The 25970-nt window shown below is 42.5% G+C and overlaps 3 protein-coding genes and 1 long non-coding RNA gene across 4 annotated transcripts; 3 read left to right on the top strand and 1 right to left on the bottom strand.

Annotated features, from left to right (window-relative positions):
• Window positions 1-2596: 2596 nt before the first annotated feature.
• On the bottom strand, window positions 2597-5363 carry rpl36 (ribosomal protein L36). The gene is made up of 4 exons (XM_003973778.3): window positions 5236-5363; window positions 4646-4740; window positions 4174-4308; window positions 2597-2715 (listed from the first exon to the last, which is right to left on the bottom strand). Exons 2-4 carry the CDS (start codon window positions 4736-4738, stop codon window positions 2626-2628), a joined length of 318 nt encoding a protein of 105 aa, XP_003973827.1. The 5' UTR covers window positions 4739-4740; window positions 5236-5363; the 3' UTR covers window positions 2597-2625.
• On the top strand, window positions 5249-5954 carry LOC115247192 (uncharacterized). Its single transcript, XR_003886248.1, has 3 exons — window positions 5249-5375; window positions 5784-5816; window positions 5894-5954. It is a non-coding gene; the product is annotated as an uncharacterized lncRNA (long non-coding RNA).
• A 442-nt stretch (window positions 5955-6396) lies between these two features.
• On the top strand, window positions 6397-16575 carry lmnb2 (lamin B2). Its single transcript, XM_011614409.2, has 13 exons — window positions 6397-6809; window positions 8703-8839; window positions 8926-9082; window positions 10819-10944; window positions 11122-11220; window positions 11326-11397; window positions 11478-11603; window positions 11674-11894; window positions 12229-12454; window positions 12592-12699; window positions 12964-13083; window positions 13322-13396; window positions 15121-16575. Exons 1-13 carry the CDS (start codon window positions 6597-6599, stop codon window positions 15154-15156), a joined length of 1716 nt encoding a protein of 571 aa, XP_011612711.1. The 5' UTR covers window positions 6397-6596; the 3' UTR covers window positions 15157-16575.
• A 5319-nt stretch (window positions 16576-21894) lies between these two features.
• On the top strand, window positions 21895-25947 carry commd2 (COMM domain containing 2). The gene is made up of 6 exons (XM_003973777.3): window positions 21895-22040; window positions 22839-22916; window positions 23309-23391; window positions 23613-23687; window positions 23766-23864; window positions 25207-25947. Exons 1-6 carry the CDS (start codon window positions 21974-21976, stop codon window positions 25402-25404), a joined length of 600 nt encoding a protein of 199 aa, XP_003973826.1. The 5' UTR covers window positions 21895-21973; the 3' UTR covers window positions 25405-25947.
• The last annotated feature ends 23 nt before the right edge of the window (window positions 25948-25970 follow it).

Below are 25970 nucleotides of genomic sequence, written 5' to 3'. Positions count from 1 at the left end.
TTTCCAGCTCTCCACTGCCTTGTGTATTTAAAGTCTGCATTCCTCCAGATTTTCTTGCGATGTCCATGTCTGGTGATCCAGCATCCTTGTTTTACCAGGCCAAGTGTACCTCTCAGAGGAAGAATGTGTTTTGTCATATTTTTGTTTTGTTTTTGTAGTTTCTCCTCGTATTACTCCTAAATCATGTATTCTAAACAGGGAGGAAAACAACAGAGTGGTTCTTTTTTTGCCATTCTAGATGCTCACGGTTGTTACATTTCTTTAAATGCATCCCCAATTTTTAAAAAAAAGCTATTTTTGTTCCTTTACAGTGTCAGCTCATTTTATTTAAACATCTTTGCTTTGGACTTTTCGTCTGCCTCAATAATTTGCTTTTGAGCTCCGCATCCCGGGACATTTGAACCAATCATTTCAGTGCAATCATCACCACAGCCCTCACTAACTAACTAGAAACACCCAGGTTTTCTCAGGAAGAGGCTCAGAAATTGTTTGAAGGCTATCCAATCTCAATAATCAATCACAACAAACCCTACCATGCTTTTGATGGAGTTGAGTAGAGTAAGCTGTTAGACAGTCTAGGCCAAGTCACTGGGATTTAAATGGTCCAGGTCATATTTATCAGATCGTTCATGGTCATGATTTCTCCTTTTCACTGCTATGCTGATGATACTCAGCTACATTTACCCATGAAACCAGAGGCGATGAAGCAGTTAGTGAATCTCCAGGCTGGTCTAGTCTCTCCGTGAGGAATCATGGAGTAGCTTTTGGCCAAGATCCATCCCTTAGTTAGCATATAAAATTGTTTTATTTGTGAAACATCGCAAAGATTAGGAAAATATTCATCCAGCATAATGCTGAAAAGTTAGTCCAGCATTTGTTCCTCCAGGCTGGACGATTGTAACTCAGTACCATCAGGATGTCCCAACAATCCTTGAGAAGCTGATCCAAAATGCTACAGTTGGAGTTCTGACATTTCTCTCGTGCTGACTTCTATTTATTGGCTGCTTAGAAAATCCAGAATAGATTTCAAAGTAGTTCTCTGACGATGTTTAAAGGTCAAGCTCCCTCTGGAGAAGCACATATCATCCCAGTAGACCACTCCGGTGTCAGTGCTGGTTTACTGCTGGTACCCAGACTCATATAGAGGGGTGGCAGCACCTTCAGCAGAACCAGCTTCCTGTCCAGCTGTGGGAGGCTGATCCCCTTTGTTTCATTGAAGATGAAGGTAGAACAGCCAAGGCTGCAGGTGTTAAGAAGAATGATGCACTGGCAGGGTTTTCTCACCCCAGTGGGTCCCCTTTTCTTGTCATTCATGCCTTTTTCTGGTTTAGTTTGGTCTCCATTTACAGATACTGTGTAGTTGTGAAGTGTCCTGCTGAGATTTCGGTTCTGCGATGTCTGTTCCTCTGTTCCGTCTGGGCTTCTCAATCAAGGAGATGTGATTTAGAAAGAGTGATGAGCTGGTGCCTGGTTCAGCATGCTGTGTAATTCTATTTCACAGAATAGTAAACGTCTTTCCTCTGGTTTCTGAAGTATAGATTACTTGGGTTTTAGTGACATCTGGTGAATAGTTAATGTCAGTAGCAGTGGGTTCAAAAATGCTCGGAATAAAATGGTAACGTTTGCTAGTTCTTTAGCCACCACTCTGAGAATTAAGTACAATATATAATGTGGTTGTCCTGGTCCTTTCAGTGAATTCTGTTCTTAAAGTGGGTCTAAACTGCACTTAATGTGACCAAAGCTTTGGTGATGCTGCAAGAAATGAACAATTCAACATTGATGTCCTTTATTCTGTGTTGACTATGGAGGGCTGGATGCAGCTCTACAGTATATGAATGTATGTAAATATAAGCAAGTCTATTCTTTAGTCACATTTCAGTCTTCATCAAATGAGGTGCAGCTAATTAGCTGTCAAGTTGAAAGTCAACAAAATCAAATGTAAAATAAAGGATTTTCTGTTGAGAGCTTAGGAGTTGCTTAGGGTAACATGTTCAGAGCAGCATTATTTAGAACAGCACTCCTACACTGAGGGTGAACATCACAGATCTACTAGGGGGAGGTGCCAGAGTGCCGTCAGAGCAATGCCGAGGTACCCTTGGGCAAGGTACTGAACCCACGATGCATAAAGCCCTGTGATTAACTCAGCCAGGGTTGGACCTGCCTTTGCCTGTGCAACTGGGTCAGGCTCCAGAACCCTCCCCGACCCTGAAAAGGATGAAGAGGTCAGGAGACTGGAAACAAGCCATCCAGTGTTTAACACCACCGAGCCAAATCCTGGTCAGAACACGTGCACTTCTCAGCTTCTCTTGAATTTATGGACAGGCAAAAATGACGTGTTTCTCCAAAAACTGAATATTGAATATTAAGTTATTATTGCTTTACTTGGCTTATAGACAGGGTTCTTCTGCAGGCAGATTCATTTTTGGAGGAAATTTCATTTCAAGGTTAACCAAAAAGATCAAAGGAGCCCACAGCAGAACTTCACACGCTGGATCCTTTTAACTTTTCAGTGACTCCAAATACAAATGTAAGGGAATTTTAGTCAGTATGGTGATGAGAGGCCACCACCAAAACAAAACCAAGACAGCCCAGCAGGTTTGTGTTTGGACAGTCTTTATTAACAGATCAGTCTTTCTTGGCAGCAGCTTTCCTCATGGCAGCCAGAACGTTGCTGAGCTCCTCTCTCTTTCTCTTAGCCCTAATGTGAGTGCCAATCTAGGGAAGAAAAACACAACTGTGAAAATAATGAACTTTAGGGACACAGCATCACATACTTTCAAGAATTTAATGAAGTGCAGCAGCATACAGATATGACTGGGCTTCCCCCTCTTCAGGTATTTACTTGCATCAGAATCATTAACATACACCCAGAGCTCACAGCAAAGGTGCGTTAGATAATGCAGTTGCTGCTTTATGCCTCACTCACAAAACCATGGTCATGTGGTCAGGGGTGTTGAGGTCTGTGACGCATTCACGCCACATGACCTCTGATGTTTTATCATTGCTAACAGACGAGGAGCAGGGAGAAGGCCTCCAGGTCGGTGCGATGTGTCGTACAAAAACACAAAAGGAAGCTGCTGAAGCTTCTCTGGGTCACTCGTGCATTTGGCAGCAGCCCCCCGTCTTTTTAAAATGAGGGTCGTGTTTTAACAGAGAAATAATCAGAATGTGGGAAGCTACTAGGAAGCTGTGACTGTGCTCGGCTGAGGGCTTTGGACAGCAGTTCCAAACACACAGCAACCCTGTTTCTGCTACATTGACTCAAGCTTCTGATGTTGTGATGCTATGGGACCTCTATCGTGCTAGATATTCAGTCTTCATTGGTGTTCACACTAACAACACAGCTGTCCAACTGCCTCACCAACATCTTGCAGAGAAGAGCAAAAAGCAGTCGCCGACCAGACAGTTGGGCTAAAATCACGTAGTGTGAACGTAACTTTAGGTAACAGACTGGTTCTCTCTTTAAACGCTTCTCTGCTAAATAAGCAGATGCCAGTCTAGATGCCCAGTCAGTTCAAACCTTTAACACGTGAAGATGAAAGCTAGCAAAGATTTGATTCTAACCAAACTGAAGATGTGTCACAAACATTTGAGAAACTGGAATGAATTAATCTGAAATGTCAACCTAGATTAGTGAAGCCACCAAAAACCCCAACTGGCCAAGAAGAGTGATCTACACCATGATCTAGACCAGCTGCTCTGGAGTTGTGAATCAAGTAGCAAAACAGTGAGCAATGTCAGACACACACTCACAAAAAAGGGGTCCCGAAGACCACAGAAACCAAATTATCCCATTATAGTCCCTTAAATAATTTGACAAACATCTTAGATTAAAATTATCTCAGGGTTACAAATAATAATTTAAAGGTTATAGAGCAATATGAAATCTGGCAGTAGGACTGCTGCTGAGGCCCACAGATCTACAGGTATGGCCTCTGTGTACTTTCAGCGTGACACTAAAACTGACCACACTTCAGCCACCATGACAGCACTGACTGTAAACACAGCACCAAGCCTTTTGTAGGAGAATTTATTTTTCAATGTTGAGGTATTTGAGGCAGACTTGATCCACCACATGCAGCTGCTTCTACTAAAGACAAAACTGAAAAGATCCAACAAACCCTCAGCAGACAAAGGAGAAAAGCATCCACAAAAACAGCAAATTGCCCTCACCCTCTTCTTGATGAACTTCAGAGCCCTCTTGTCCTTTGATACCTTCAGCAGCTCCATGGCTCGCCTCTCATAAGGAGCAAAACCACAAACATCGCGGATCATGTCGCGAATGAACTTGCTGTGTTTAGTCAGACGCTGTAATAGAAATGACATGAAAACATTAATTTCAGGTTAGCGTATATACAAACAATACAAAAAATGGCTCTTTTATATTGTTACACATAGCATAGCAAATGTAATGAATAAGTGGCAAATAAAGCCAAGAACTTATCATTTACAGAGGAAGGGTTTATTTTAATGCAACGTGTTTCTCTGAGCTTGTTAATTGCCTTCCCAGATAAACACCCCCCCAGTAAAGATTACCTGTATTAACCACTAGTCACTCATATGAACATTAAACAAACGTGAACATGAGCAATCGCGGCACATGGACAAAAAGCCCCAAGTGCTCAGGGCCTCCATCAATACTCACCCCACGTCGGCGGCTGTGTTTGGGAGCAGTTACATTTTTAGTGACCGGGTGGCCTTTATTCAGGCCGATGGCCATGGGGTAGCGGATAGCCATGTCTGCAGGACAAACACTGCTTATTAGAAACGTCTCTGACAACACATACAGTCTAATGCCTCTCAAATCGTACACTTCCTCTGTTAGCATTAACGACCCCGCTTCACACGTGGACATTTATAAAATAGCTAAACTGCTTAAAACTTCTACGTTTGAGGAACCTTTCCGCTTCACTATCATGGTCATATAGATATGTGACTTGATAGTAATACTGGCAATTGCAGTGAATTTAAGCAAAACCGCTCGTAATGTTAAAGAGGCAGCCTTTAGTTCGGATCTGTTGGTGCCAATAACATATTCCGGGATGAAAATGAACGCCGCCTGATGAATAAATGGCAACGACACGGTTAAAAGTTAGCCTTTATTTGACCATATTCGGTCCAGTTGTTAAATTGAAGCATTGGACCAGACAGCCCTTTATTTGTTCGACATAAATTAAAGGATGGATGAGATTATCTATGGGTTTTAGTAACATTGCTTGCGCATCTAGAACATACCTGCTTTCTATGATGGCGGTCAAGCCAGAAGGGACGTGAATTGAGCGAACCAGGAAGAACAAAGATCTGGCCCGGAAGACGCCACTGCGCTGCAGACACGGCAGCGCCCCAACCGGTTAGGGGGTGCACTGCAATAAAAGGTCAGTTTTTAGGGTCAGAAACAGCAACAACGGATGTGAGGCAACAAAATAAAAAAATAAAATAAAAATGGTGGGATTAGAAAAATCCCTCAACTGTGCTTCATTTTATGTTTCATTGTGGCAATAGGTGAATAAGAAGCAGGGCCAGATATAACCAGTCTTGCCATTCGTGTTCTGTTGAATTGAGTCTCCTATTACATTTCATTAGTTATGTGCCACTACTTTGGTTACTCATGGAATGGAGCAAATTGCTGAAGATATTTCATGATGAACTTAATTAGAATTTAAATAATTGGAACTTGAACCATTTTAGACCATATGCTGGCACTGTGTTCCTGTGGTTCACTACAATGCCCAATCTTGTGTAGTTGGAAAGAGCTTGACGGGTGCCCTTACTGTATTCCCTAGATTGAAATCTGCTGTGAGGCACCTCTTTGTTTTGTAAGTGAATGTCCATGACAACTGGAATAGTTAATTAATTGATATGTGTGATTTTAATTATCCCTTTTTTTTTGCAGTGGTGGTGTTCACGTTGTAGTGCAAGAACAAACATTAGAGGCACCAGAAACAACAATGCAGACAATCCTGAAGCTACCTGTGCTTCACCTCAAGGCTGTAGCGTTGCAGTAATTCATGTAAAAGGAGCCCCACCCAGCTACCGAATTCTCTATGTGTTCATTCTTTTCAGAAGTCAAGCGTCTTCATCAAAAATAATATTTGGTTTGTCCTCTAATTTTCTGAGACATTTAATTTGGGCTTTTAACTAGCAGTGCACTACAATACTCAAATGCAGAAAACAACAGAATACTTGGATAATATCAGCCCGTGTGTAATGAATATGAAATAAAGGAATTTTTTAATTACAATTTTGAGTGATCGAAACGTATCAGTATAGTGACGTCAACGGTGACATCCCGCTCACTGGACGAGAAATAGCCGCGAAACACCATATGGGTTCCACTCGCGAACAATGGTTTCCCGTCGGCCCTCGCGAGAGCGGAAGCGTTGTGTTCTTTTGGCGCGGTGATGTAGGCGGTAGCGGCCATCTTGGATTCACTACTCTGGTTGATCTTTGGAAGACATTGCTGTCCATGCGCTCATGACTTATTGACTGATAGAGACTCGGCGATCAGATAAACCGAACAACTCTCTAAAAGGAAGGCTATTACCATTTCTTCTAATTTGCTCACTAAGCGGCGCAGCAGAACAACAAAAGGCGTTATGGCGACTGCTACCCCAAGTCGAGAAACTGTTCGACCGGCGGCCTCTACACCTCTGTCGCCAACCCGGATCACTCGCCTGCAAGAAAAGCACGATTTACAGCATCTGAATGATAGATTAGCCGTGTACATCGACCGCGTACGGTCCTTGGAGCTGGAGAATGATCGACTGATGGTGAAAGTGTCTGAAAAAGAGGAGGTGACTACCAGAGAGGTAAGTCTACATCAACTATAACTGTTTAATGTCCACATTCGTTTAGTTTTGATTCAACCCTGAACTGTAATGAAAGCGAATTAAGTTGCCATTAGCAATAAACAATGCGCCGTGAACAAGCTTTAATAGGCGATGAAGCATTAAACGTTTCAACCGAAGACCCGTGTGTGCAGTCCAGCCCCGGTGTTTGGACAGGACCGCACACTGACCGGACCAGTTCCGAATTCAGGCGCATTGGACCAGGGTGCTTAAGCGTGTCAAACCATCGGTACACATAAAAAGCTCCCCGAATTTTTAAATGAATCATTTTCATCATTCAACCCGTCTTTATTCACCGTGCATTACAGCTGATAGAAACCCCTAATTCCGATCTCAGAAACTATTTTGTGAAGCGGTTTGTCCCTGTCCTTGTAAAAAGGAAAGTCATTCAAAACACCAGCACTGGTTTTCCGCCGAAAGGTGTATGTGTGTGGTTTAGGAAGCTTCCCAGCGTGGGGATCAGCTGCACACAGGAAGTTTGAGTGGAAGCAGACGGGGATAACTGCGGTCCTGAGGCGCGAGTCGGTGTTTAAGACACACACACGCGCGCGCACACATTCCTCTTCAGCTCGCTCCTATAACACACACGCGCGCGCGCACATTCCTCTTCAGCTCGCTCCTATAACACACACACGTTTTATGGAGCTTTCTGGGGATGTCCAGCTCGCTGGAACATGACTGCAAAACCTGGTTAATTGAGCAGAAGCTTACTGAACACGACCTGCAGCAGAACTCTGGGCTTCTAAGATGCTTCAGTACTGGCACCTTCCCGTCAGGCTGCATACCTTCAGCAGTTCAAGCAGCCATCAGCATGCTTTTCAGAACTAACATTTCTCAAAAATTTGTTTTAAAATTGTGGTAGATGATATTCAGATTTTCAGTATACTGTATTTTGAGCTTCAACATTTACACAATACAGTCATCACCGTTGAAACACATCTTTCATTCTGTGTCTACTGAATCAGTAACTGGAGCTTAATAGAACTGCATAAATTATGTTTTTCATGCTGTGTAACATTTTAAGATGCACCTGTGCTGCTGAGTATATTCTAAATTACAACCATTCTTCATGTGTAGTGACATCTCAACATTTAATCCTAATTTATGATCTATCTGCAAAGGATGTTTATGAAATAGGTAAAGATTCTCTAAAGCATAAATGAGTTAAATGAGTTTGGATGTAGACAAACTTGTTCCAAATCAACTTTCTTGTGAGTTGAAGCTATTTAGATATCAAAATAATGTAAATTATCAAGGGTTCTGTCTTCCTTTATCCTGTTGGTTGTCCATTTTTCTGATTTCTTTAATATTTGCTGCTAAGGTGCCATTTCTTAATTACATTTAATACATACAGTCAGATAAGACATCAGCTTAGTGAGCAATGCAGGCCAAGTCAGGAAAATGATAGTAAAAGGAATTTACACCCCCATAGAGCAGTGACTGATTAAAGGTTGGAGTGAGAACAAAGGTGGATGTGTAACATGGTTTGTACTATAAAGTGCAATATCAACAAACCGGTCTCTTTTTAAGGGAGCCAAGCCAAAAGTGTGTGAGGCTCCAGACTACGGTAGCCGTAATGCCTCGACGGTCCAGCAGTGCGGCTCCATATCTTACCAAAGTCGGACTGAAACATTTTGACAGAGCTCTGTGTAACAAATAAAATCAGTTTGATGTCAATAAGCACAACCAGGACTAATACATAAGGTGCAACGGATTATACGATCGGCAATTTTAAGTGCGCTTTATAGTTCGGAATATATGAGAGTCTTGTCTCGCTGGGGTTCTATTACCGGTGCAATTTACAACCCACCCCCCTCCCAGCCAAGCTGTGATGGAGTCTGCATCTGTTTTTAGGTGTCAGGCCTGAAGGCTCTCTACGAGGCAGAGTTGGCCGACGCTCGGCGGGTTTTGGATGAAACTGCCAAAGACCGGGCTAAACTGCAGATAGACCTGGGCAAGGCTCAAGCGGAACTCGAAGAGGCAAAACGCAGGTGGATGATCTCGTACACCTCAGACACTGTTTGGAGGGGCAGTTTGTAGTTTAAAGCCATAATTGTGTTCTTTCCTGGGTGTCTAGTGTCAAGAAGAAGGAAGGGGACCTTGCTACCGCGATGTCCAGGGCCAGTGTTTTGCAAGACCAGCTTAATAAGAGCGAAGCAGCTCTTTCTACAGCTCTAAGCCAGAATGCTGCCCTAACATCTGAACTGGCTGATGTCAACAGCCTGCTGGCCAAGGTATGTATGTACATATATTAGCAAGTGAATTAATATGCTAATGCAGTGATTTATAGATATCATGTAGATATAACATCGCACCTCACCGATTTGCTTTTGAGTTGATAATCTCTCAGAATAGAAGAAAAATACTACATATTACTAGGGATGACTTATTAAGTTTGTTCAATGACATGGGAGTCTATAGTGAGGGAAGATTTTGAATAGTTTTTTAATGAAGTTTGAAGTTTTTTTAAATCAGGGGGCATTCAACTTGGCGTGTTTGGAGCCTGAGACTGGTGCCTTTTACTGGAGGTTCCACTTCCAACTCCAACAGACTGAAGCAATCAATTAGTACACCACTAATGTGCAGCGGTCTAACATGATGGCGCACTGGTTGCTTCATTAGATATACCACACCAGATTTACCATGAGATGTTTACGTATCACAACTCTGCAAGTTTGGCAAAACACTTCAAAAATATGTATGATTGTACACAAACCCTACATGGCACCAGTATAAAAGCTGTGGAAGGCCAGCCCTACATGTTACTGAATATTCAAATCAATCTTTATTTATATAGCGTCTTTTACAATCAAAATTGTTTCATGGCGCTTTCCAGAATCCCAGGGCCTAACCCCAGACAAGCAACAGTGGCAAGGAAAAACTCCCCTTTTAACAGGAAGAAACCTTGAGCAGAACCAGGCTCATGTAGGGGGACCCTCCTGCTGATGGCCGGCTGGGTAGAGGATAGAATTGGTAGGAGAGGAGAGGAAACCATGACCCAGTGGGGTGACAGAGGCCTGTCAGTTGATCATGTTTCTGGACCCCGGCAGCCTCGGCCTATAGCATAACTAAGATGTGACCTAATGATTAGACGACCCCCTAAGTATGATAATTTGTCTGTCTATGATAGTAACTGGAACTACAGAATCAGCAACAATAAGCTTTTTCAAAGAGGTAGGTTTTAAGCCTGATCTTAAAAGTAGAGCTGGAGTCAGCCTCCCGTGCCTGGAAAGAAGAAAATCACAAAGAAAAATCACTCCAGAGGTTTTAAAAGAAGCTCTTATCAATAACTGCAGATGCCACCATTCACCATCCATTATGTTTGATTTCTCTAAAGAATCTTGAAAATTAAATGAGTTTATAATCTGCTTAGAAACCAGAAAAAAGGTGGATTGTTTTGCAAAACACTGTTGGCCAAAGACTTTGCCAGCAAATGAATATTTTCTGTCCGAATCAAACAAAACGGTGTTGTAATTTGGACTATAGATCACATGCCGATCCCATGAGCTGCGGTCCAGTTACAGTTTACCTAGGTTTTACCTTTCCAGTCCATTATTATACACTGGTCAGTTTATAGCACTCGCACCCATCACACTAGGAACCTCAATGGAGATACGTCAGTATGGCCTCCCTGCTCTGTCGTGGACACACTCCTCTGTGAGCCGAACATCCAGCATGTGAACCAGCTCTTAAAGAAAGCGATTTTGGCTGATTTTGAGTGGACCTGTCATGTCACTGACATTGTTTAGCACTTCTTTCAACATAAAAAAGCAGCTCCGCCCCCAGTAATGTGGAACTACTCAGAAATCCAGTTATCCCAGCTACAACTGGTGTCAGAACAGTTCCCCGCTGCTTCGGGGGTTTGATAGAATGTACATGTGTGTTTTCTACACCTGTGTAGATACTGTTAACAAAACACCTCCAAACGGTCCTCTAATAAAGGTTTTTGTTTTGGTTTGCTGATGTACAGGCAGAAGACAGTCATGCTGTAGCTAAGCGACAGCTAGAGGCTGAGACACTGATGCGTGTTGACTTGGAAAATCGCTGTCAGTCATTGAATGAAGACCTGGAGTTCAGGAAGACCCTGTATGATGAGGTATGTATCTGTAGTGACTTTAATGCCTACTGACCTTGGAGGAAGTAATAAACATTTATACACATGACTAGGTCTTGTTTGGAGTTAGTCCTTGTACTTTAAGACCAGTGTGACGACAGCAAGATGACAGAACATGTCATTGGTTTGTACCAATAACATTTGCTTTTCTTTCTACAGGAGGTGCGCGAGTCTCGACGTGTACAGGAACAGAGAATAGTGGAAGTCGATTCCGGTGTCAGGCGGGACTATGAGTTCAAACTGGCGCAAGCATTGCAGGTGTGTTAACTCATCGATTTACTGCAAGCAATTGTGAGCACAACATGAAAGTAGCATTCTTAGTGAGGAGGATCACTGTTGATCAGGATTGTCTGATCTCACCAGGATTTGAGGAAGCAGCATGATGAGCAAGTCTCTTTTTATAAAGAAGAACTGGAGCAAACATTCCAGGCCAAGGTCAGTTATTCACTTTTCATTTCAAGCATCCTTGCTCTGGATTATAGAGAAACCGTTTTGACACTGATCGTGTCTTCTAGTTGGACAATGCCAAGGGGGCCTCAGAAATGAATGACAAAGCGGTGAGCACAGCGCGAGAGGAGCTCCTGGAGTCACGTATGAGGATCGAGAGACTGGGGGAGAAGCTGAATGCTTTGCAGAAACAGGTGCTGTTTTTTCCTGCTAATGTTCCACATGGTGGTTGGTGCTGTAATATGTTTGCTTTCACATTCAAAGGTTTCTGCCTCGGAAGATCGTATTAGGGATCTGGAAGAAACTCTTTCAGCAGAGCGAGACAAGCACCGCCGAGAGATAGAGAGGAAAGAACAAGAGATGGCAGAGCTGAGAGAGATGATGAATACTCAACTCGGTGAATACCAGGAGCTGCTGGATGTAAAACTTGCCCTAGACATGGAGATTAATGCATACAGGAAACTTTTGGAGGGAGAGGAACACAGGTATTCACTCCCTTATTGATCAGATAGTACCGTATGTTTAGAGTTGCGTCTGCAGGTCTGGCTGGGTCTTGTGGGGGTGTTGGGTTTTAATTTGTTTTTTTATTTTTATTTTTTAAAGCAATTTGTATTACACTATGTGTCTAACTCGCTGTACAACTAAATACTTTAAAGCATACTGACATTCACAGCCTTTATCTGGTTAGGTCCTAACCAGATCTTCCTAACCGTTACGAAGATAAAACCACTTCCTTTAGCCTTCCGGACTGTAAAATTAATCGAAATATTTCACTACATATTTTTTCTTAAAGCAAATTATTTTTTGGTGGTATTTCAGGCTGAAGTTGTCCCCCAGCCCGTCGACACAAGTCTCTGTCTCCAGAATTACTGGAAGTTCTTCACGTTCTTCCAAAAGGAAGAGAGTTGATTGTAAAGATATCCCAGAAGTGGGAGGAGAAGGGAAGCTGCTGGTGTCAGAAGAGGCCACAGCAAGTGGCGCCGTCACCATATCTCCCACCGACATGAATGGAAATGCAGTCACCCTCACCAATGATACTGCGCAGGTGCGGAAGCTCTTGGCAGCACGAGCGATGCTAGCTTGCGTGCAGATAACCTTTCATTTCTGCTTGGCACCACATGGTCTTTTACAGTTGTTCAACCTTTACATGAAACATTTTCTGCATAATGCTGTGTCTTGCAGGACCAACCGATGGGCAGCTGGCGCTTAAAGAGACAGGTGGACTGTGGAGACGAGGTCTTCTACAAGTTTACTCCAAAGTTTGTTCTGAAAGCTGGGCAGTCTGTCACGGTGAGAGCCATCACGTTGGAGGAATGCCTGCCTGCCTGGCCTGAGTGTGATGCTGCAGTTCTTTAGTGTATGCTGTGTGGGGTCCAGTGAGTTTTGTTCTGTGGAAGAGACATGCCCTATATGAAAGACAGAATGGTTATAAATTATGTATACACTTGCATTTGTGTGCACCTATAGACTGTGTGTGTGTCTCTGTCTATTATTTGATGGTTAAAGTCATATTGGATATGAATGTTAAATTTGCTTATTTGATGGTGCCTACAGGTGTGGTCTGCTGATGCTGGCGTTGTCCACAGTCCTCCCACTGACCTGTTATGGAAGAGTCAGGCATCATGGGGCACAGGAAACGAGATGGTGACCATTTTGATTAATGGTGATGGAGAGGTAACCACATCTATCCATGGCTAATGATTCTGTTCATTTAACAAATGTTGAGTAGTGTAATTGAATGGTCTTAGCTGTGTTTAAAAGGCATCATCCCGTTCCTTACATGAGGCACTAACACGGGTTTATTGTGCCTGTTGTTTTAGAGAGTAGGTCTAGGGAACACACAGCTCTGGTGTTTATTAAGAGAAATGATTTGCATCATGCTTGTGTTGTGACTGAATGAACCTGCTTGCAGGAAGTGGCCAGGAGGATAACGAAGACACAGGTGGAGGTAGAGAATGGAGAAGGAGAGGAAGGTTTGGCTCACGAGGTGAGAAGTGGTTCGCATTTCTAAATTAAATAAATTAAAACACAACAATAACTGATTTAGGAACCATTACATCTCGTCGTGTGTTCTTCATCCAATATTAAGTATTCAATTCAAAGTTTATTTCACAAACATGAAGCTGGTGAACCCTCTTTGAAAGTAGCCTGAGGTTCCTACTTTTTCTTTAAGCCACACAACGTGGAACCACAGTCTGACTGACAGCTGCTTAAGGGCACTTTTGCAGCCTCCTCCTCATACAGCTCAGCCAGTTGAGAGGTTGGGGGAGACCAACTTGTTCAGGTCTTGCTACAACATCTCCATTCTTTAAGGTCCAGATGTTTTAGCTGAGCTTTGACTCCCCAACTGGAAGGAGACTCGAATCAAGAATGTATCGATAGGTCTGGTAAGATGGGCTCATCCAGCTCCAGAAGCAGCTGGTTTTAAATGTGGCCAGATCATTTGATTTTGGATTCAATTGTCCAAAGAATGGCCCCTCAGAAGGCCTCTGTTCATTTTGGAGGCCCAGACTTCCTTCAGCAAGGGCCCATGATTGTCAGAGCTGTTCTATTTTTGTCTGACGGTACACACGTGCGCTTTTTGTCCCAGAAGCTACCAGCTCTCAAAAAGAATGTGCGTGTTGGCCATTACCTGACCTTTTTTAATTTTTCTGCTGCTTCGGGCTGATGGTTCTGGTTTGGGTCCACTCCTCAGCAGAGGTCCCATCAGTTTCTAAATGACTTGTCCCAGAGTGGATGAAGCAGGCACAGCAGCTGAAGCTTCACTCACTTTGGCACATTTCATGTCATTTTTGTCTACTTCAACAAATATATGCAGGTGATAAACAAGCCTGACAATATCTATATTAAAGGGTCTGAACACAGCAGTTGGTCTCTTCCCTTTTATTAAAGTTGCTGAATTTAATAATCATCTGTTGTTCTTTTTGAGGTATTGACATTTTTTGAGCATGTTAGAAGAAAAACACAATCAAACCAAAGTAGGGCAGGCGAACAAGATGAGCAGACAAAGCTAAATTGGGTGGTAAAGGTAGTCGGTTGGAGAGCAGCGTCATGTTTAGAAAAGGGAGGAAGAAGCTGGGATCACTGTCTTCCTGCCATTCCTTCCTGTTCAAACTAGTAATAGGTCCATTAAGTATTAATTGTAATGTTATGTTGCACTTTCTATGAAGTTTCAGACTGCAGTTCCATAAATGTGTCATCAGTTGAAATTGCGTGTCTGTTCTGATAACTGGTTTTATTTTTAAAATGATAGTGTCCTCTGCTATTTGCTTCCTCTCAATTGGGAAGATCTTGTACACTGACAGGTGACCGTTTGATGCTTTGTGCACAGTTTGGGGAGATTAGTAGTTAACTAATCTTGACATTTGATCTGAAAAGAATAAGAAAGTGAAACAAGTGAAAGTTCCTTTAAAGTGCCCACCTAAATGTACCTTAGAGTTTTGTGCTTTTTAATGTCATTTTCTAATTAAACGTAAACTAAATTATCACATTAAAACAATGTCAATCTAAATCTGACATGGACCATTGAATTAAAAAAATATATATATTATTGGCATGCGATAACAATTAATGTACATTGTGTCTTCATAAAATAAACAGGCTACATTGAGGTTTTTTTCTGCCCTACTATAGTTTGTGGTTATATTATGTTGAATGAATGTAAATGATGACAAGTTTTTCCTTTATTGCAAAACATGCTCTCTTCCATAGGGTAAGGTGTCCTCCAGAGAGTGTTCCATCATGTGAAGCCCTCCAGATTTTTCTACCTAACACACAGTATCTGTCCATCGCAACACACATCATGTTTTAATCTTTGAAGACCACATGCATACCCTGCCTCTTCTGACAGCAGTGTCAACACCTGTTGAGAACCCAAAGATGACAGTGGGAATACTCTGCTCTTCAGGAGGTGCTCTTCCACCGTCATTATAGTTTGATTGATAATAGACTTGATTTGTTTTCCTTTTCCAGAAGTCTTAACTAAGAATAATTTCTTGTCGGTATGGTGTGGCTCGGTGGGATCATAAGGCTTTTCCCTGAGAGAACAGCTAATTTCTTGAATGCATAAACATGCATTTTGATGCATTTGAAATGAATTTGGCACAGAGAGCGATACCCAATGTTTTGTATGTGAAACAGGTTTTCTGTGCTTACACGGCCTCTGGTTCTTTAAACCAAAGCATGTGACGGCTGATTTGTTTATGCTTCCACTCCAGTGAAATGTTTTTTCCTTACACAACTCACTCTTTACAGTATTTCATTCATGCTTTCCCTTTCTACAGTAGATAGATAGGATGTCGGCCAACGATCTGTCCAAGAGTGAGGAGAACCTTGGCTATTTTTCAGATGAATAGCACGATTATGTTTGCTTTGAATGTAGACCCTGGGGTCAGCCTGGGTCACCTAAAGCCAACCCTCTGTTAGACCGAGTTTGTGTAAACGTGTTTGCACATAATTAAAGCCATTATTCTGGAATGTTGTCCCAAACTACAACCGCTGGTTGGGCAGCATTTGAGCAAAGTCAGCATGATCATGAGTGGTAGGCTGATAGATTATTTAGCATTTAGTTCCAGCTCATCTCAGGTTTTAAATCCTGCTTCATTGTGCCCTCCAGTTATTGAGCTATGGTGTTAGTGATCCAAACCAATGAGCCTTGGCTGCACACAGGTAGAACAAGAGTGAAAGGTTGTGCCAGATGTGCCACCTTGCTGTATTTAATCCACTGCTCGACCACTCCAACACAACTGGTTTTGACACCTGTATAGAACAGGTCCAGGTATGCTGTCAGAAAACCTGTTATAGAATGCTTTACCTTATTTTGTCATTGTTTTCTTCATTAACCTTAAATTGCATAAGTGTGTTGACGATCAGTCATTTTATAACCAATTCTTTTTGTAATTGTTTATATAGTAATACTTTCATACAGAATGTAGTCTTTTGTGATTGCTGTCGGAGCAGGTCACAACATAAAGTTGGGAGATCCAAATTATCACCTGTTTCTGTGGTGACTTTAGTTTCACTGCTACAGTTTTCATGAGTTTGCTTTGATTATTTTGAACACTATAACCAAATTTTATTATTCAAAAGGAGATAAGTGTTGTTGCTGTAGGGGATGTTTTTTCATTGAACCTTTTTTGTAAGCATAATAAATGTTTTACAGATATACATTGTGGAATTCATTTGTCTCTGGCCTAGTTTATGTGCCTCATCTGAGTGGGTGACCCACAGAAGTGTCTGATTCTTCCTCCAGCAGTTCCTTATTTAAAGTCATGTATAAACGTTTAAAGAAGTGAAAAACAGTGGACTTCTGGGTCCTTTTAGTGGCTGAAGAAGCTGCATTTTCTGTTCTTGATACAACTCGTGACAGAGTTGAATTTATGTTCAACCAGGTTTCTTCGCTCCAAATATGCTGCATGGCTTCCCTTTGGAACAGTAAATCTCATGACTCTTCCCCTTGACCACACAAGAGCGTGACCTTGGAGCAGCTGTTTAAATGGGTGTTTGATTGTAACTACTGGACTACCTACTACTCTCTTCTTGAGGCCCATGCTCCCGGCACTGATTGCTATCCATCCCTGATGAAAATATAAATATCACTGATCTCATAATTGACAAGATTTAACCAAACTGCTTTTTCCAACTGTAAAGAAAAACCTATAGATTTAGAGAACCATTTGTCCCCTCTTCCTGTCCAACTGTATGGCTTCTGATACTTTAACATTTCTTTTATTTCTCCACCTGTGGGGAACTTTGCACTGTTAAAGCAGCAGTAAGTAAAAGTAATGTGTCAGTAAAAGCATCATTAAAAACTATAATGAAAATGGTGAAGACTATATATCCGTTTGCAAGTGTCCAAGTTACAAAAATCTAACAAGTGTTTAAGAATTGAAAGTGTGGCCTAAAGGATGGTGATGGAAGTGATGGTAGGACAGAGGGCACCTGGAACAGCTGCCCAGGCTGGATAGGATGTTACCCAGACCTAGAGTTCACCAGCCATTGCTGCCACAGTAGGTGAAGATGGTCCTCTTGGTGGGGAAGCGGCGGCTTCAGGCTGGATCACAGCCTTCAGCATGTCCCGATGCACATTTCGGACCTTATGCTTGGTCTTTTGCCAGAGTAACAGTGTAAATTTCTCTGTCCCTGGCAGGGGCCCCTCACCACCTGGTGAAGTACAGGGACCCAGAGATCCTTGCTTAGCCGCTTGCACCTGCTGATCATGCCACTCTTTCCATCTGGCAGCAGCCACCAACAACTCTGGCTTGACACAATACAATAGGCAGAGCTGGCTGGCCTCCTTCCTAGGTCCAAATAAGGATGGCTCTGGATGCCAAACTTATACTCGGAGATCAAGACCTGGACCACAATGGAGGCTTGTTAGACCCATGTATGTCCAGCTCAGTGAATTTACTGAACAGGTTGGTTGTGACCAGTGCATTTTTATAGGTGCCCAGAGGCTTCAACAGCATATAATCAATGGCCAAGATCTCTTTGGGTTGGGAAGCAAGAAAGTACCCTATGAAGCGATGCAGCCTGTGTCCAGAGGTCTTGGACAATCGGTGTGCCAGCGTTTCCAAATTGGAATTCTGGAATTGTTGCCTTTGGTGGAGTATTCCCTGGGATTTGGACTGTTTAAATAAATCATGATACAACATAATCTCTCCTCCCTTTCACAACATGTCACTGTCAGGCCCAACCGGAGTGTTGTTTCAGAGCTAATCGGCCTGGTGGATTCATGTATCTGGAGTATCACACAAATGCTCATTATTTAGCAGAGGATGCTGTGTATAGAGTATCCAGAGTATCTGGCACAGGGGGTACAGGAATTGCAGGCATGGTTGGAGGGGCCACAGGAAGCAGGCCACAGACTTGCCATCCATTCAGTGAGGAGACCTGTGGAGACCCACTGGCTTTTCCACACTAGCTGAGCATCCCACCTTCACTCTCCAAACAGTAGAAGGGAAGCGGTCACAACTTACCATGAAGGTTTCAACCAAGCTTCCAACTAGTCTGAATTTTAAAGAAATGGGGAAGCCCAGGGCTCTTCTGACACCACAGACTGTGGAGCAGTTACCACTTAATGACATGGAGCTCCTAGGCACCCTGAATGCAGCCTGCTCATCAGCCCATTCCGAATCCCCTTTTCCCCCTGTATTTAAACCCCAGCCATACCGTACTCTACAGTGTTGAGTGTTCTGGCAATTAGGGGTCGTCCCTTCAGAGCCCTTACACCCCAGATTGCTCTCAGGAGTTTTGCACAGTTTTGTAAGATCATTTCCATGCCATACTCTCATATTCAGAATCATTTCCCGTGAGTGACTCGGCCTGTTCCTGACCTGGCTGTCTTGCCATTGCCCCAGGACATACCCTGTTTTTTGCCCGACTCTTTTCTCTGCCTGCTCTTCAACCAGTTCTAGAGTGCGGACAAGTAGGCTCTCTAGTATTGCCATGGTCCTAACCCTACTGTATGAAGAGGGAACACTGTGGACATGAGCAAACTGGTATCTATCAGATAAATATGATCTAAACCAGTCTAGTGCTGTCCCTTTAATCCCAATCACATGTTCCAGTCTCTGTAACAGGAGGCTGTGATCAACTGTATCAAAAGCAGCACTAAGGTCCAGCAGAACCAGCATAGAGACCAGTCCATGATCTGAAGCTATAAGAAGATCATTAGTAACTTTAAGAAGTGCTGTTTCTGTGCTGTGATGAGCTCTAAAGCCTGACTGAAACATCTCAAACAGGCTGTTCCTCTGCAGGTGCTCCAGTAACTGAGTCACCACAACCATCTCTAGAATTTTAGAGACAAAAGGAAGGTTGGATATCAGCCTGTAATTTGCTAACTCATCAGGATCCAGTGATGTTTTTTTAAGCAACAGCTTAATCACTGCCACCTTGTAGGACCGGGGTACATAACCTGTCACTAAAGAACCATTGATCTGGTCCAGGATAGAACTGCCTATCAATGGTAAAACACCTGTATGTTCCCACAGTCAGCACATCTGGTGATGGTCCAGTTGTTGGGATGGCCTGGTTAGCTTTTTCTCTGATAGCTAGAACTTTATCAGTGAAGAAGCTCATGAAGTCTTCACCACTAAAGGAATACGTGGATCTAAAACACTGTGACTCTTGGTTAATTTAGCCACAGTGCTAAAAAGAAATCTATTGCCGAGTGTACAGGATTGACACCGACAGCGGCGCCTCATGTGAGCTTCAGTCTGATTACTATTTGCAGCATTCTTATGTGGGACATCCCCATGGACATTTAACTGATGTGTTTAAGTGATGAGCACCTGTTGAAATATGACTTCATTGCGTCTGATCTTGTAAAGCCACATTTTGAATAGATTTCCAACACATTCAGTTTTAGTGGGAGCAAGTTCAGTTTCCAGAGCGAACAGTTCCTTTTCCTTTCTGAGCGTTTCCTCTTTTGCTTCCAATGCATGTTACCTTTCTAATGCAGCCATGCACTCTATAAGTGCTGCTTTATCTGCTTCCGACTTTACCGTTGCAGATGATGCCTTAGATAACTTGTTCTGGAAAGCTTCTCCTCCTGCCACGAAGCATTTGAAACACTGTCTTCAGGATTCATTTCATCATGCAGCCATCTGCACCTGTCTTTTCCTACAGATGATTGCTCAGGTTTAGACCTGAAGATTTCAAACTGTCTCTCGGACCAAAACCTCCAATCTAACTTAAAGTGTCTTCCTGGCCAACCAATCCAACATTGACATTTAAATTGACACCTCATCTCATCCTCCTACCAATGCTTGGAGTCATGTTCAACTGACTTTATCTGATCATGTAGCCTCAATCTCCCGGCCATGCCGCCAAAGTTTGTCACCCAGGGTCCCATCCGACTGCTAGTACACACCATGGTGATCTTGCGCATTGAATACTGAAATGCCCTTCTAATTGGTGTGCCGACATGTGTAGTGAAGCTGCCTTAGAAGGTCAAGAATGCGGCAGCATGTCTGGTCTTTAAGCAAGCGAAGCGGGCCCACATCACCCCACTGCTGGTCGAGCTCCACTGGCTGCCTGTAGCTGCCATGGTCCTTAGAGGCTGCATCCCATCCTAATTGGGGAAGCTGATAGCACCATTTTGTCCCAGTCGACCACAGCAGTCTCTGAGTGCTGGTTTACTTGTGGTATCTTTAATGTATGCTTGAGACTTTTAACTATCAGACCCCTGCTGTGGAACCAGCTCCCTGTTCAGGTGCAGGGGGCTGACTCCCTCTCTAATTTTAATATGAAGCTGAAAACATTCCTCTGAGAATTTTTATAGTCAGCAATTGTGTAGCTACAGTAATTATGCTAGCTAAGCTAATGCTCATAGTTAGAACATGATCAGCTATCCCTTAGCATTATCTTAGTTGGGCTGGTGGTAGCAGCAGGACTATGTTACACACCTGTATAGGAGTACACTGTAGGTAGATTAATAATAAAGGGATAAATGTATTTTAAATAACCTCTTGACTCTGCAGAATGTTGGCGACCTCTTCGCACTATATCCCTCAGCATCCGCTGACCTCGCTCCGTCAGTTTAAGTGGCCTACCACCTTGTGGCTGAGTTGCTGTTGTTCCAAGCACTTCCATATTCCTATAATATAGCTGACTGTTGACTGTAGAATATTTAGGAGCGATCCTATATCATCCTATATGTGCTCCTGTTGCCTTGGCTTGGTCATTGTGGGTGATTCAATCTGTTGACTAATGTTGGTGTTGTCACAGGGAAATGCTGTCTGGGTTAGTCTCCCTCCACTTGTGCAGATGTGTGCATATTAGGAATAACTACAATCAGCTGCTGATGCAGCTACTCCTGCTGTTGTGTAAGACCCCCCCCCCCCCCCCCCCCCCCCATCTGTGGTGGATGGGGTGAATTTTATTTTTTTATTTTCGTTTTTTATTTTATTGTTCTGTCACATAGGTGGGTGATGCAGAGAGCTGGAGATAGGACTTGCAGGGGGTTACAGTGGTCGATGGCTTACATGTCTGAACTGCGATAGGGAGATGAAGAATACTTTGAGGAGTTTATCAATGAGGGAAGAGGGACAAGACAGAATCATGACCAGATGAGTTTGGAAGGGTGATGTTAGAAGGTCATTGAAGAGAATGAAAGGTGAAAAAGCAGCTGCTCTTGCTGACACACCGGTGGAGGTATAGAAGTATTTCAGAAAGCTTGAAATATGTAGAAGTTACACTGAAAGAGAAAGGGAGACTGTTTTCTCTCTCCTGACTACCTTTTTATTCATTCTGATCTATTTATTTTATTCAATTGTGTTATTTCTTGACAATAAAAATGGCATATTTGGATTATAAGGGGGGTAGGGCGTAGGATGGTTAAGCAAAAAAAAAATGTAATAAACAGTTTATGAAAGGCAGAATGTCTATGTTTACCATGTCAGGATGTAGCCCTTCAACATGACTATATTATTTAAATCTGACTGGGCGCTAAAGTCAGCCGAACTCATGACATGTAACACAAGGTGGCAGTAATGTTTACATAAAAACTAACGAAGAAGACAAGTTCCGGGTTCCGTGAAGTCCTCAACAAAACGGCGTCAAAATGTTGCTGGTTCTTTCTGAAGACCACAAAGAACATCTGGCCTTGCTGACAAAAGTGGCTCCTTCAGGTAAATCACCCAGATCTAGTGTTTTACCATATCGTTTAATAATGCAATGTCTTTTGTATTTTGGGGCGACTGTAAAAGTGCTAATTTAACGCTTGTTTTTGAGCCCGCTGGTATATTGGACGATTTTTCAACATCGACAAATCTACATTCATTCTGTGTTGCTACACTCAACACGGATGATTGATGTGACTTTATACTGAACCCCGTTAAGTAAACAAACCCCTTCAATTGAGGCCGAAGTTTACAGTAAATTGAGATGTTTAAATCCATTCGAGGGCTTTGTTGTTAATGGTACATATGGTGCCAGAGAGTCCCGAGACGTGCACGTCCCTGGCCCTTAACTTTATGAACTTTATCGGTAACCACTGTAACAAACCCTTGTCATTAAGTCATATTTTGAATCGACAGGAGACACAAAGACGCAAGTGAAAGGATGTATAACGACATTAAGATGTGTGCAGATTTATGTTGAATACTGTCCCTCCCCATAAAGTCATTTTACATCATTTCTACCTCTTCTTCAACCTGCACCAAACATATAGGGTGGATGGATCCAGGAAGGTTGCTATAGCTACAGCTAGGGATCTTTGGTTGCCCCTGTTGGTGGTCTAGAGGTTGCATTAAATACAGTCCCCATCCAGGTGGTGTTATTGTGTTTTTGTCTGTTAATCTAAAAGATTTCATCCTCTTCCCCTCCTAACAACATGTGCCAACCCAGCTGTTGTCTATAGCCTCACTAACCCGCTCGCTAAACACAAGTTTTAAGACTGACTCGTGTTTTTTTTCTTAAATTCTCAGTGGTTGCAGAGTTTGGTCGTATCGCACTGGAGTTACTAAAGAGGGGAACAAGCACCAAGATGTATGAGGGAGCAGCCAGTAAGAATCTCAACAACCAGTACACACCAGACAAGTTGACACTGACTTCCTGAAAGCAGTAGTGTATTACAGCGAGTACTAATAACACACAAAGAGGCCACTTGGCCACAAAGGTACCTGTGGCAGTGACAGAACAAGCCTCTGTGGGGTTTTCAAAGGTCACTAAAAGGCTGAGAGAGGGGCAGAGTAGCAGCGCGCCTGAACAGCTGAGAAAGGTGTGTTTAACAGGCTGCAGTGGACATTTGGATCTTAATCATGCCTTGGGAATCAAGCTGTCAAGCTGGAATCAAGGTTTAAACAGATCCAGGCAGTTTCAATCAATATCTCTATTGACACAGAACATTCAGTCTCAACATTAAATGTTCTAAATTCATGATGATTTTTGTTTGCAGGGAAGCTGGGTGTTCCTGTGGAATCGGTACAGCATGGCATAGAGGGCCTGATGTTTCTAATGACGGAAAGCTCCAAACACATGGTGACCAACTCAAACTGTCCGTTAAAAATGCCAAAAAACAATCACTCATTTAGCACGTTACAGTGTGATTAAATTCTGGAATGATTGTTTTTAAATGTGTTTATTGGCTTTCTGAGAAAGAAAACTGTGGTTTAACATGACATGTGCTGATATACAGCCAAGGAGGGTCTTTGGTGACCTGATATCCCTCACTGCTTATTGTATGTTGCCTTCTTTGTTAGATATCAGAGGTTGATTTCCTGGACTCCATTCTGAGTTTAGATTTTGGTGAGGAGGTTGACCAGATCCTTTTAAAGGTGAGTGAGATATTTGAGAGAGAGAGTTCTGCTCTGCTGTACCTGCTTGATCTGGTAGTAAGTCAGTATCTCCTCCAGCTGTACCAGGAGCACCAAAGTCAGATTCGTACTACCCTTCATTGGCTGCCTGACAAACTTCAAACATACTACAATCTGGAATGGAGATTGGATGTGCAGGTATGTAACAGCTATTTTTTTAAGAGAAGGATTAAACTAATTAGTGGCTGATTGCATATTCTGACATTAAAATATTATAATTCAGAAGTTGGTTTAGTCACAATTTGGGAGGAACTTGATCAGTCACTGCAGTCATTAATGCATTTTATTGTGAACTATGCACCTTTATTCACCAGTTTCAACAGCTTCCCAGCAATACTAGGTAAATATAAGTGATAAAAGTATTGAACATGCCACAATTTTTATGACGGAACTATTGTGAAGGTATCACCACATTTCAGCAACAACCAGTGAAACCCACATGTACAAAGAAGTTCTACAATAGATAACATGAAATAACGAAGGGAACACGTGAACAAAGGGATCTGGCCTCTTGTCCATGCACATTAATATCAGCTGATTCAGTCCAAAACAATGGCCGACCAAAAGGTGCCTCATCAACAAGTGTTCAGACAAGAAACCTCTCATTAAAAACTCCTCAACACCTTTGTCACCTCATTGTTGCAAAACATACTAATATCATTGGTTAGAGGGGGATTTCAAACCTCCTGAATGTTCCAGTGAGCACAGTAGTGGCAATAAATCAGAAGAACGTTACTTCACTTTGTTAGCCAAGAGCCAAGAATCACTTGTGAAGAGCTTCTGCACAAGTTGTTGGAAAGAAGGCAATGATAAATGCACTCAGCTGCCGCAGCCTATAGGCAGAATTACCATGCTAGACTCCACTGTCACAGAGAAAGAATGTTAAAACTTATTTTAAATTTACTGCACAATATTTGGACAAGTCTGTGAAATACTGGGAGAAGATGTCCTGGTCAGGTGAGAGCATAAATGGATGCCATGAACACGAGCGACTGCGCATCACCACGTAAGCACCATCCAGATGGTGACGTGTGCTGGTGGTGATGTCAGGTGTTGCAGCTGTTTTCAGCATACGCTGCTGGCAAGTATCACATAAATAAAGCATGAACTAATGGAAACATAGACCAGACCTTTATTATTAAAAATCTGCTGGATCAGAGTTCATACAAGAGGCCCATAGAACCTGAAGGATTTGAAGAGGGAAAACTGAGATTTGGACCAAATCACACCTGAGCAATGGGACAAGTTTCTTTATCCAGGAAGTGAACCTTTCTTTCCAAAAGACTTTTGTATTAATGGTCAGTTTAGCCAGCTAGCCTCTTCTTTTAAATCTGTGCCATTCCATTTTATTACCCATGTGTATACACACTCACACACACTATGTATGAATGTATATTAATCTGACCAAATGTTTTAATTATGTGACTGTTAACTCCTTGAGGTAACCACATGTTTTCTTTCTCTTCTGTTTCTTTGGCAGCTGGCAAGTCGCTCAGTTCATCAGCAGGTGGTTCCCATGGTAACATTGCACGTCTCTTTGATGAAAGGTTGCAATAGCCTTAGCAGCAGGGTTCTACAGACTGACCCTGGCACTCTCCTACACATCATCTCCACACTGGAGGCTGCTTTGGAAACCATGAAAACCAGTCATGCTCGTAGAATATTGCGCAACATTTAGAAACTCCTCATGTTGTGTTCTGCATAGCGTTCGTGACAGAAGCTGTATGTACACTAAAATTACTGCCTTTAAACCAAGGAGGTATTCTGTAACAGGTGTCTCTGAACAAGGTTAACCTTCCAGTTGTCTTACTATTCATTGACACCTGAAACTGACCTGGCGTGGGTGAACTTTGCAGCACGAATTACAAGATTATCTATTATTTTTTTGTTTAGTTGATTTACTTTAAACTTAGTAACACCAATTACAACTATAAGCCACATCATGAAATGAAACTGTATTCCTGATGTAAGTGAATTTGAAAACGGTTCGAATTTGATTTGAGGACAACAGAAAGGTATAACTGTTGTGTGGACAGTGTTGCTGATATTGTCATTATCCTTGAAGGGTCATTTTTGTACACTAAGCCAAATAAAGGTCCAACATTACCAGTAGGTGTCAATGTAAATACTGAACATATGTCAAAGATTAAATTACATCTTAAGTTGAATAAATGTTTAAGACTGGACTACTCGATAAACTAAACTACTTTTTTATTCACAACCTTGTCTTGTCCGTGGTTGTTT

This window comes from Takifugu rubripes, chromosome 20 (genome assembly GCF_901000725.2).
Source record: "Takifugu rubripes chromosome 20, fTakRub1.2, whole genome shotgun sequence".
NCBI classification, from domain to species: Eukaryota; Metazoa; Chordata; class Actinopteri; order Tetraodontiformes; family Tetraodontidae; genus Takifugu; species Takifugu rubripes.
This window is presented reverse-complemented; position numbering and strand designations above follow the sequence as displayed.

Coding starts and splice junctions, on each gene's coding strand:
- commd2 (XM_003973777.3), top strand. CDS start 21,974: ATGTTGCTGGTTCTTTCTGAAGACCACAAAGAACATCTGGCCTTGCTG. Junction 23,392..23,612: donor CGGAAAGCTCCAAACACATG/GTGACCAACTCA, acceptor CTTCTTTGTTAG/ATATCAGAGGTTGATTTCCT. Junction 23,865..25,206: donor AATGGAGATTGGATGTGCAG/GTATGTAACAGC, acceptor TTTCTTTGGCAG/CTGGCAAGTCGCTCAGTTCA.
- rpl36 (XM_003973778.3), bottom strand. CDS start 4,738: ATGGCTATCCGCTACCCCATGGCCATCGGCCTGAATAAAGGCCACCCG. Junction 4,309..4,645: donor AACACAGCCGCCGACGTGGG/GTGAGTATTGAT, acceptor TTTCTATTACAG/CGTCTGACTAAACACAGCAA. Junction 2,716..4,173: donor TGAAGTTCATCAAGAAGAGG/GTGAGGGCAATT, acceptor TTTCTTCCCTAG/ATTGGCACTCACATTAGGGC.
- lmnb2 (XM_011614409.2), top strand. CDS start 6,597: ATGGCGACTGCTACCCCAAGTCGAGAAACTGTTCGACCGGCGGCCTCT. Junction 11,221..11,325: donor AACTGGCGCAAGCATTGCAG/GTGTGTTAACTC, acceptor TGATCTCACCAG/GATTTGAGGAAGCAGCATGA. Junction 12,700..12,963: donor AAGCTGGGCAGTCTGTCACG/GTGAGAGCCATC, acceptor TGGTGCCTACAG/GTGTGGTCTGCTGATGCTGG.